General features: G+C 43.6%; 1 protein-coding gene across 4 annotated transcripts in view; it reads left to right on the forward strand.

The window, feature by feature from the left end:
- Positions 1-3,156: 3,156 nt before the first annotated feature.
- The window catches only part of GRIA2 (glutamate ionotropic receptor AMPA type subunit 2), a 91,704-nt gene continuing 82,685 nt past the window's right edge, over positions 3,157-12,175 (forward strand). For 2 of the 4 annotated variants that reach the window (XM_057419015.1, XM_057419014.1), the window contains exons 1-2: positions 3,159-3,620; positions 3,923-4,063. In XM_057419015.1, the coding sequence (XP_057274998.1) occupies positions 3,533-3,620; positions 3,923-4,063 (229 nt within the window). In that variant the 5' untranslated portion in view covers positions 3,159-3,532. Of the gene's footprint in view, positions 3,621-3,922; positions 4,064-12,175 lie in introns of all 4 variants that reach the window. The other 2 variants (XM_057419016.1, XR_008973466.1) reach the window with 2 other exon arrangements.

The following is a 12,175-nucleotide window of genomic DNA, read 5'->3' on the forward strand; positions in this document are numbered from 1 at the left end:
AGTTTTTCCATGTCTCCCATGCACCTGGTGAAACACTTGCTCATTTAGTTGAACTGCAGCCACTGCCTCAAACCGGATTGTGCCAGGATGAATTGCTGAGGAAAGGTTTTCCTGATAAACTCATATTTATTTCTGACTGGCATATATGTTAGCCCTTTCCAGCTTCCTCACTAACTTCTACATTACATTCAGAATGCCATCCATTAGAAGGAACTATTAAATCAAATACAGACATGACCAAATTCTGCATTCTTTGCACTAAGTAGCAAATCTCTCCCAGACTTCTACGGAAACAGGATTAAGCACTTAGCCTTTTTAGGTGTTTGACATCTTATTATTTGATATCTGGCCTTCCGTCATCTGTCATTGTTTTCATTATTATTGCACTGTTATTTTCCTTTCAACAAGTGATTGATGATTATTATTAACAGTCCTCCTGTTGATGCTTTGTTCAGATTCCAAACTAATGCATTTTTACATGACCTTTTATCACGTATTTGAAAGAATGCATATAACAATCTTCTATTTTTAAGATTTCAATCCTTACTTAACTATTGCTAGATCCTTTTCATTTTCTCATGCAAAAAGTATTGAATGTGATTCCCAGTAATGTAGTCTGATTTTTTTATGCACAGTGTTAATGAGTATGTCTATTCTTAGTACACGGTCATAAATTACTATCACCTATAAATTTCTTTTTTTCCTCTTTTGCCTGCTTGCATCTTTTCAATTAGCACAGAACTATTATAAAAAATAGAGAGTTGAAGAAGGCTTTATTTTATTATTGGCATTTTCCCCTGCTATTAAATTCTGATTAAACTGTTTTCTTGCTGATTGACTAGTCTATGCTGTCCTTTTGTATTTAATCATCACAGCTGAAATCTTTTCTTTTTCTCTGGCACACCACCAGCAGAATATGGTCACATAATTTGGCACTCTTTCTGCATGTTCTGATATGATGATACAAATCTGGATGCACATACACACACACACTGTGGATGACATATACCCATATGTACTCACGACTATGTAATGGAAAAAGATGCATTAGAAAATCAGCAGCCTGGGTGGTATCAGTTGTGATTGTCATGGCAGTTGTTATTAACTCACCGCAAACAGTGTACAAACCCCTCAGCTGTAACTGGTAATTAACTTCTTACTCGTGTCACTTTTATTTTACCTGCCTGCTATGCTATAGGTCCTATGCTGAAGGTCTTTCACTTGAAATATTTTACTATCTAAGCAGATATAGTGTATATCACCATGAATTATTCTTACTGTATCTGACAAAGGTCTTGATGTGCATGTGAAATAGCACTGTTCTCTGTGACACATACACACACAAAGCAACCCAACCAACCAAAAACAAAAACAAAGCAAACAGCTTACAGATTTAAACCCTTTCTATAACTGTAAAAACTGGGATTCTTCAAGATTTCATTTTTATATTTTGTGCCATCTTAATCTTTTTTATATTTTAGTTCAATGTGCAGCTGCAATGTAAATACTTGTTTGTTTTTTTTTTCATTATTAGATATTAAAAACAACCTTCAAACTGAGATTTTTGCTGCATTTTAATCTCATTTGATATATGCAAGGGGATTCTTCAGACTGGGGTGGAAGTGTGTGTGTTTATGATTTACCTGTGCTCCTGTTAAAGATTGGTAGTATTATAGTATTTATTAAAAGCAAATGCCTGCACATCTCATTGTCTAGGGCACAGTGAGGACAACCTGAACGCCAGCTTTCCTCCGATATCTTAATCTACCAATTGTCACAGTGACACTGTTTGTTCCTTTCACAGAATTCAGCTGTCCATTGTACCAAGGGGCACAAAACCTGACCTTTGGGAGGGACGAGGTTGGGGGAGAAAGCAAGGAATGGCTGTAGAGACTCTGCCATGCCACCCAATTAATGTCATGGGGTCTATGAGCTCATGATGTTAAAGCTTTCTCTCTTCTTCAGGATCACTTCGTTTTCTGGGGAGAGAGATGACGACGCAGATACAGACAGAAACTAGTACAGAATTTGCTGGTGAAATGACTCAAATGAAACAAAACTCATCATGAATCGGTGATGGGTAAAGGGCCTCAAACTGCCTACTTTCTATGTGTTCAGCATATGTACTTATATTGGTATCTGAATACCTGAAGCTTCATGATTCTGCTTTGTATCTAGAAAGGGGAATTCAGACAATTTAATATTTTTTGCAAAAAAAAGGGAGATGCAATGAAAGATTAGCATCCTTTCCTGCATGGATATTCTTCATCTTTATTAACAACAACAATAAAATTACAAATATGCCAGCAAATTAGCATTTAATAGCAAATTCATTGTCACAGTCACAGTATCACTATACTGCCTGTTCTATAAGATCTGTGCACATGTCTGTGTGTGTCTATGTCTCTGTGTGTGTGGTGCATAGCAACAGACTTTGTGCCAACTGAAACATGTTAAATTTAGCTTGCAGTAAATAGTACGTCTAGCTAACATAGCCGGAACCCATCTTGGGAAAAAATCTCCATTGTGCATGAAAATGAAACGTCTGAACAGCTTTAGATCTTCCTGCATATTAACTTTTCTGATTTGGGTACAGAAATTAAAAATAAGCTTTTTAGATATACCTACATCCCAAAGTCAACTTGGTGAGGACTAGTGAAATAAATAAAAATCTAGGAAAAAAATGTGGGTTTTGGGGGGGGGTTTGGTGTGTTTTGTTTGTTTTTTTTTTTTGTGGGGGGGGTCTTGGTGTTTCTTTCTTCTTCATTTCAGTTTTCCACCTAAGCTAACACCTCCCGCTGTCACAGAGAGAAGTCGGCATGCGTTTGATTCATGCCTCTGACTTCCACCCGATGAAAGGCGTACAGGCGCGAGGGCTCCGCACGCGGGCGGAGGCGTTGGGGCTGAGGTACCCAACTTTAGACGCGCTCTTTAGGGGCATCCCGGGGGGCGGTGTGGGGGACAAGACGCCCCCCGAGGCAATGGGGCTGGTCCGAGCGGATAGTCCCGGACCCGTCGCCTCCCGACCCGCCTCTGTCCGTGGTGCTGAAGGCTGGCAGCGGCCGCGCGCGAATGGGCGGGGCGCAGCGCGAAGGGGGTGGGAGGGGCGCGCTCCCGCGGGCCACCGCTGCCCGCGCAGGCGCGCCGCCGCCTCGCCGGGTGCGCCGCCCGCCCGTCCGTTGAGTGCGAGGGAGCGCGGGCGAGCGCGTGTGAGGGCAGGGCCGGGCCGGGCCGGGCCGGGCGGCGGGCGCGCTCAGACAGCACAGGAACACAGCGGCAGTGCCGCCGCTCCACGGCACGCGGCCACCCCCGTACGCTCCCTCCCCCAACCTTCCCGCTTATTTCCGGAGCCGGGACGAGGACCGGAGCCGCGGCTGTCGGTGGCAGCAGGTTCTGCCGTGCCTGTCTTGCTCCCGCCAGCCGCTCGCTCGGAGGATCTAATTAGCTGACGAGCGCGCCCCGCGGAGGAGAAGGACGACGCGGAAGAAAGGGCTGTTTCCGTGGCTTTGTGGATGCTCTACTTTTCCTGGAAATGCAAAAGATTATGCATATTTCTGTCTTCCTGGCGCCCGTGTTGTGGGGATTGATCTGGGGGGTCAATTCTAACAGCATACAGATCGGTAGGTGCCCGCGTGCCGGCGGAACCCGCTCTGCTCCCGCCGGGATCCCGCTCCGTCGCCTCTCGCTCGGGCATTCCTGTCATGTCCAGCCCTACCGCGGTACCGGCCAGGAGCCCGTCGGCTCCTCTCCCGCTGCCGTGGCCAGCCCCTTGGTCGCTAAATGGATCCGTAGCCGGGATCGCTTCGGCCGCGAGTGGAGCCCACTGGTACCCTGGCTGCGGGAGGGGACGCGACCCCCATGCTGCCCGCGCTGCCGGTGCTCCCGCCCGTTGATGCCTATGTGTGTGTGTGTTTCCCTGCAGGGGGGCTGTTCCCGAGGGGCGCCGATCAGGAGTACAGCGCGTTTCGGGTCGGGATGGTTCAGTTTTCCACCTCGGAGTTCAGGCTGACCCCACACATCGACAACCTGGAGGTGGCCAACAGCTTCGCCGTCACCAACGCCTGTGAGTAGCGGGCACCGCCAGCCGCTGCGCACCCTGCTCTCCGCTAGGCATCTTCCTAGTGCCGGCGGGGCCGGGGCGCCTGCGCACGGCGCGGCGGGGAGCAGCCCGTGAGGGGGTCTCTATGTGAGGGGGGTGGGTGCGTGGAGGGAGTGCGGGAGGAGGGCACCGCACCGCCGCCGCGCAGGTGCGGGAGCGCCCGGTCCCTGTCACTCCCGTGTCTCCCCCCCCCGGTAAACGTGGAGCGGGGTCTCTCTGCTGCTCCCCAGCCCTCGCACAGGTTTAAAATGGTTCCTGCCGCCCCCGCCCGGCAGCTCTTCCCCGCGCCTTACGTAAGGCTGCGCGCCCGCGGCGCTATCCGCAGCGCTCTCCCACCGCCCGCGGAGCCTTCTCATGAAGCAGCGTGAGCAGGGCCGGGGCTCCCTCCCGACAGCAGTGGAGGAGCTGCGGGGTGGTCAGCCATTTTACGCCACGCTCCATCACGCCGCCCTCCCGCCTCCCCCCTTGCCGGGTGCCCGCGGCTCCCGCAGGGGCCGTCGCCTGCCGGTGGGCTGTGCGAGCGGGCGGCGGGGCTCTGTCCTGCCGCTGCCTCCGGCGAGGCCGGTCCCGGCCGCCCGCGTGCCGCGGGGCTCGGGGCACGTGCGTGGCTCGGGGAGGTGGGGCGGGGCCGCGTTCGCCCCGGCGCGGAGAGCGGAGCGCTCGGGCGGGGGTCCCGCGGTGGTGGTGGCCGCCGCTCGGTGGCTGCCCAGTGTTCGGGGTGCGCTGTGACCCTGCAGGAGAGGGGTGGCCGCGGCCGGTCATGCGGAAAGGGGCAGCTGCAACGGGAGCAGCGGGCGTTGCCCGTGCCGGTGACGGGACCTGTGAGCGTGAAGCAGACGTTCCCAGGGCGAGGGGGAGTGCCGCCTTCCGCCGCTGAGGCGCTTGATGTGGAGGAGAGAGCCCGCTCTTGTGCGGGCCCCCCCTGCCGTATCCCAGCGCCGAGCTCCCCCGAGGCTTTTCCCCTTCTCTCCTAGGGAGGTGATTTAAGAGACACACTGATTCTGGAGGTTAGCTGTCAGCGGGAGCAATTTCCCTCTATTAGCGACCTTTTTTAATCATTATTGTTTAGCTGCGGTATGGTAGGAGCTGGGGGTGCTGATGAGGGGTGTCTTGGCACAGGCACTGGGATAGGTGCAAGAGCTCAACCCAAGAAGCTTTGAGTGGCATGTATGAGGGTAGGAGAGCGTAGTATCCATAGCTGAAGTCAAAAAAGAGTATGTAGTCAGCCACAATAAAGGTACTTTGCTAATCTTTGCGAATTGCCTGGGAAATTCTTGTTTTCGTGAGTATTGAGGTTTTGCAGCAATCAGAACTACATGAGATCAGTATTTGCAGTATACGTTCCTGTTGGTCAAGTAAGGGGGGTTGTGTAGAGGTTTAGGTAGCATTCTGTGATACTGACGGGTTTTTCTGTGTTTCTCAATTCTGTGAAGTCAATGGACTTCTCAAAATAAGTTATATAAGGCACCAGAATTTTTTTCTTTCTACTAATGCTAGAGACAAGTGTAGCGACTTGGTCTTTGAAAAAGTAAAGGTTACGTATTTTTCTCCACCCCCAGCAAGTTTTTCATCAGTATTTGTATGCCTGCATAAGCCTTGTTCTTGAGCTTAGCTCTTTCTTGGAGACACGTGTAGGCTGCAGACTGCAGTGATGGACTTTGAGCAGAAGGGAGCTAGCTGTATTCCGTGTCTCCCTTTGTCTGAACCTTGTCCAAGGCTTCAATTTCCAAGTGGTTTGAAGAGCACCAAATTAAGATGTGAACACTTAATCACCTCAATCACAGCTGATGGTTTAGTCAAGTTATCTTGTCAATTGGATTTGACTAGTTAAGCATGTGCAAAAAGTACCTATAGTATCTCCTTGATTGCCTTCCAGGAAAGGTTTGATTGGAGTTCTGAAGACAAATATTTGCTATATAAGATGCAGAATTTGGCAGGTGATTGCAGAGCACTGCATGCACAAATGGTTAAGGAGGATCCATATTTTTTTTGTACCCTTTATGCTTGTTCTCATTTAAAATACAGAAAAATCTCTTTTTCTTGGTTGTTTTTATGTTTTATTTCGTTTTCCCAGAATCGTGTACAAAGAACCTGTCCAAACGCAGCACTATCAACAGTTAATGCAGGTATAAAAGGAGGTCACAGAGATGTACGATAGTGTGAAACTGAGAATGCTTCAGGTATTTCACTCCAGCTGATGACTGTCCTTCACAGGAACATGGTGGCAGGCTTATATCGTAGTAGAAGTCATGACCTTTTCCTCCCTAACAATAATAAATGCATTGTCTAAAATCGACCGCCGGAATGTTCGGGCTTCTGCTTTAAACCCCGACCCATCCCGCGGGAGGTGCGGGCGGTCCCGCCCTGGCGGCCAGCAGGTGGCACCCGGCAGCCTCCCGGGGCTCCGCCGCCGCCCCGCTGGGGCTGTGCCCTTGCCCGCGTCCCGCCCCGCGCAGGGAACACAGCCGTCCGGCTCCCTCCGCTTTGAGCACCGTAAAACTGTGAGGGAATCTTCAAACTTATCATGTCAGCACTTGCGCTAAGTTCGTTCATGAAGCAAACAGTTTTTCAGATGGGCAAGTTGTATTGCTGGTACTGCTTTTAAATTAGGTTCACTAAACGTCCAGGAAAGAGTGGACTTTGTCATGTACCCCTGAGGGTTGTTTGAAACTCGGGCATTTAAAGGTGACTAGAAGATGGGTGTAGCAGAGGAAGAATGGACACGCTTTAAGTAGGTAGCCTTAATTCACATATATTTACAACAAGTAGTCAGTAGCTTTGTTGGACTGTCGCAAGTCTTGTGCAGAGCTGTCTTGAGATATCCTCAGCAGTAGCTGTTGGAATATAATTGCAGTTTGACACCTCACAAGTCGGTGTCACTAGGAGGCTGAATGGTTTTGATTGAGAGGTGGTGCGGTCTTTCTTCAGGCTGATGGCACAGTTAAGATAAATGCCTGCTGGGTAGCTACTGTTACATCCTTCAAAAGAAATGGGCTAGCCTTAGCCCTTTTGGGGGATTCTTGGTGCTTCAGAGGATTACAGCCTAGGTGGTACAGGCAAATGGTAGCAGAGCTAACAGAACCTTTGGCTTTCAACAGCTGGAGCAAAGGTACAGCACTGCAGATAATTCATAGGGTAGAACTGGAAAGTATCCAAACCACTGGACTTTATTGTCCTTCAGTGCAGCGTAATGGAGCCTAGTCTAATTGGAGAAGTGCTGACCATCAGCAACATCAGATGTTTTTTAAAATAGTTAAATCTGACAAAACAAGGAAAGAGGCAACTGGTGAAGATTAATTTTTTCCTCCAACACAAACAGGGATAGTGGTATTTTGTACTCACGTAGTTTTGCACTGAAAGGATATTGGAGTTACCTAAAGAGATGTTTCCTATGGAGTGCTATAAAATCTCAATAACTGTAACTAGTTTTTCATATAGTAGTTTCAGCACAGAGGTAATATATGCACAATCTTGTGTGTTTAATCCTGCTAGCTCAAGAGCCAGTGTTGAGCTTTTCTGTTTTAAATCAAGTCTTATAGCTCTGCAGGGATCACTGCACCGTGACATTACGACAAGGGGATGCTGATTCATGCATAAACCTTAGATCCTTTCATTATATCTCCAACCAGCAGCTTTGAAAATGTATGAATATTTTGCATGTTGCAACTTGGGAGTCATTGCAAAGGTTTTCCGAGCCATTTTGGAATATAATGCTGTAGATTGCATTCATGAAGAAATAGCATTCAGCATACTGCTGGCAAAATGATTAAAGACTAAGCAAAGAAATATATCATGTAGTGGTAAAGATGGGAGAAATTTACACGTGTTTATTTGAATTAAAATTACTGTGGACCAAGTCTAAATATATTTCACAATGAATGATTAGAACTGATTTTAAAGGGGGAATTTATTAAATGCTTATGTTTCAGTTCATTTGTATTCCTGGACCTTCTCACTTCCTTTTCACTATAAAACATTTCTCGGGCTTGATGAGCAGATGTGAAATAGGTTCTGTACCCCCTTGTATTTAAAATGGGCAAGATCAGATGTATGTGTCTTTAGTAAAATGATACAGTAAAGCCAGGATGTAGCCTACAGTAGGAATTCTTGTGCTTTTGCTGGTCTCAAAACATTTCTCCCCTCAAAATAAAGCTCTGGAGCAAATTTTAAACATTCTTCTACTCCTGAGAGTTATTTGTGAAGAAACCTAGGGTATTTTTGTGTGACAGTGCTGTCCCTGCTGAGCATCTTTGCTCCTGGCTAACGGAGTATCTTCACACAGCCATGATCCAGAATATGGGCAAATAAAAATACAACAGTTTCACTTGACTATTTGACTTTTCAGGTTTTTATTATGTGATTACTACATTAATTTTGTCCATGTATCTAAATAAAATATTACCATGCAGCTTTGAATATATTTTACTCTTATAAGTGTTGGAAGTGAGTTAAGTTTAATAGCAGGTTTTGGGTAGCATATTAGTCAAACTCTTAAATCAACCAACATTTTCAGTCTCTTCAACATATTTCTATGTTTATATATGCTTTATATTTAATACAGAAAGAAGTTGCTATATTTTAATATTTATGCTAATAAAAGCTTTAATTTACACCAACTTTGATAGGACTATGGACTGCACATGGCTGTGAATGTACTTCTTGCTTTCATCAGGCATACTGTACTATTCAGTGTGTGTTACACACTCTAAACTAAGGTCCATCACATTAAGTGATACTGTTACTACCAATTTCATTAGGGTTTTTTATCAAGTTTCTCATGATAAAATATTTTTGAGAATTAAGACCTGTTTAACAGATAAATAAGTCTTTTTGAACAGCAGATAATTACTTGGAAAGTATATAGTAATGGAACATGTTAGTTTGAAAATGCATTAAACAGGTGAAGACTATTCTATTAACATTAGGTAGAAAATTATGATAATCACTATAATTAATTTATCAGGCATCTCCGGTGAAAACATGATTAAATTGTAAAAAATAATATTTGCTCAAGGAAAATACAATTTTAAATTAATAATTCTCTAATATGTGCTGGTAGGACTAATTTTTAGGAAACTAAAGGAGGAAATAACCTAGGGTAAAACATGGTCTAGTGTGAGGTATCCCTGCCCATGGCAGGGGAGTTGGAACTAGATGATCTTAAGGTCCTTTCCTGCCCTAACTATTCTATGTGTGTATACACACATGTGTATGTATACATGTACATACATGCTTACTTATATAATCAACAATAGTTTATTTTGAATGTCACATAAATAAAAAGCAGGACACTGGTTAAGCCCTACAATTAATTTTCTGAACAGGATTATCTCAAAGCTCTTACTATTAAGCTAATTTATCACTTACTTAAAGTCAGTGTTTCATCCCTGTGAGGGTGCATGAATTACTAGTTTTTTTTTTATATTAATGGTTCATGCTCATATTCTGGAACCAGCGTCAGTGCAACTAAAGCTAAGGAATATAAGGTCAGACTGAAAAAACACTAATTGATAACTGAGTAGGTAAAAAAATATTAGTTGTATATATCCAAATATATATAAATATATGAATGGGCTTATAATATGACAGTTGACTAGAACATTAATGTCTGGCATGAACAAGATTTTTCTGTTATTCTGTAATTGCTCATTGTATTTATGAGCATGAGAGCATGAATACCGTGGTATCTGCTTTTAGAAGACAGTGGACAAGCGGTTAATTCCTTTTGCCATTGAGCTTTCTGAAAAGGTATACAGCAAAAGTCTGCATGTTTTTACACAAAATAGGAAGGTTTGTGGAGCACATTATTATTTTGTCTTGAAACCTTAATGTTTTAGTTTAATGAGTTCATTAAAAATATCTGCATTGACTACAAGCACCTGTTAGAGGTAACCTTGTTAAAACTGAACAGGGGCTTTCTTTTAAATGAGTAAGTCATTCCAGTGTGAGAATTATTCATCACAGAGTAAGTCGTAATGAATTCTGTAAGGATATGCAATAAGGAGTGAACAAAAGCATCAGACAAACGTAGTGAATCCATATTGTAAAACAGCTCAACAGTAAGGCGTAAAAGCAGGTTTTAAATAACATGTTGAACAAATTCATATTGGATCTTCTAAAATCAATAACTGTGCTTAGAATACTGCTATTGTATTTATTTACGTGCAGTTAGAGTGGTATAGATGTCCTTTAAAATACTGTTTACTTTATCTGTCTGTATCTGGGCCCACCATAGAACAGTTTTTACTTTCTAGAGCACCACTGTCTTGCCCATTTGTTTAACAATTGTTCTATGACAGATCTTTGATTTTACTTTTTTCTATGAGAAAAGTTCTCAAGTGAGTTAGTTTATGTGGAAATTACCTTTTCCTCCTGAAGTTCCCATTTGAGCAATTAGCATAGAGAGTTAACGCTTCTGTCCTGAATCTCATTTAATGTGCAGACACTTAAATGTATTGGCTGGTTGTTTTATGAGAGTGTAAACAAAATAAGTAATTACAAGGCACAGGCATTCATTGTGATTCTGTGGTGAGGTGTGGTTCAGCTCTAGCTACTACTGTCTCCCACCACCTGCTCCCAAATTTGACTCACATAAATGAGCAGGATTTTTTTTGAGGGCTGGAATGTTGCATTCAGTTCAACTAAATGTGACAGAACAAAGCACAAGAAATGTCTGAAATGTCTTATTTCAACTCTAATCTACTATTTAATTTTTTAACAGAGGAAGGATATTCAGCTCTATATTCATTGAATCTATGTGTAATTGCTTTGTATGTTTGAGGTGCTGGGTCTGTAACTGAATTACCAACCACTTCAGCTAGCCCACGAATGACTTCCTGGGCTTTGTTGGACATGGAAATAATGTCTTCATTACTTCACTATGGAAGGTAAACGTGCTTGTATTTCCTAAAAAGAAAGTGAGCGTTGCCAGATGTGTTTTAAAATAGACATTTTTTTTCCCCAAATGTTTCCTCCAATGAACAAGAATAGGACAAAATTCTCTAAAAAGCTCATATTGGCCCTGACTCTTAAGATATTAAGATATTACTAGTAGAAGAGTTTCAAAGCTTAGTAAGGGACAGTGACTAACTATATGAAATGTTCAAGATAGCATCACAAGAATGTGTTCCTATATCTATCTCATCTGTTCAGTTTAATTTTACTTTCAGGTAGCTAATATTACATTGATTTGATGCTGCAGTGCTTAGGGCTGTCACACCACTATAATTTATTCTCCTTATAAATGTGTTTAAAAGTTTAAAAACTTGATGGGGTGGAAAAAATGCCTGTGTTTATTGCAAATGGTGTGAACTGATTGTCTATCACACACTTAGATTCTGTTGGTTTTAATTTTCAAAGCACTAGGTAGGATGGATAATTTAAACAACAGTCTGTTAGGTAATGTGGAGATTTCCTCATAATCTACAAGGAGAAGACTGCTTTCAGAGCTCATGTCAGCAACAGGGCTGCAGAGCTCAACTGAATTGCAGCTGCTTTGCAGTCTGGAGAAAGGATTTGTTTTCTTTTCTTTGGTTTCCTGCCTTTTATGAATGTATTTGATGTTTCTAGGACTCTGGTCTGTATCCATAAGATGAAAAGGCTAATGTGGTTTGCCATTCCCTGTAATGTGGATCTAAAATATTTAAATGTGTTGTGTTCCCTTGTATATGTGTAAACTATCTGAGAATGTCCGCAAATGTATGCTAATGAAATAGACTGTGCAGCTCTGAGCAAGTCAGAGTAATTTGTTCAATAATCTTATAAATCTTTGAAATTGAGGAGCTTGCTCAAAATGTTCCTCCCTGATACTAGTTACAAGTCGGGTTTTGACAAAATGTCTTCCAAGCCAAAATGCTGATTAATTTTTGTTTTTTCTGCTTTTTTTTTTTTCCACATATGAATTTTTCCACAAATTCTATAACACTTTAATACTACAGTCTCAGCAGGGGTTCTTCATACGAATGTGGGATCCTGCAAGCAGTGAAACTTGTCCGTGTGACTGTATCTTGTGCAGATGCATTGAACTGTTAACAGGGAGTTTACTTCAGGTGTAATACTTGAAAACCAGGGTAAATA

The sequence above is a fragment of the Pezoporus wallicus genome, unplaced genomic scaffold (assembly GCF_028554395.1).
Source record: "Pezoporus wallicus isolate ANWC-B61680 ecotype Strahan unplaced genomic scaffold, APGP_CSIRO_Pwel_v1 contig_2384, whole genome shotgun sequence".
Lineage (NCBI taxonomy): Eukaryota > Metazoa > Chordata > Aves > Psittaciformes > Psittacidae > Pezoporus > Pezoporus wallicus.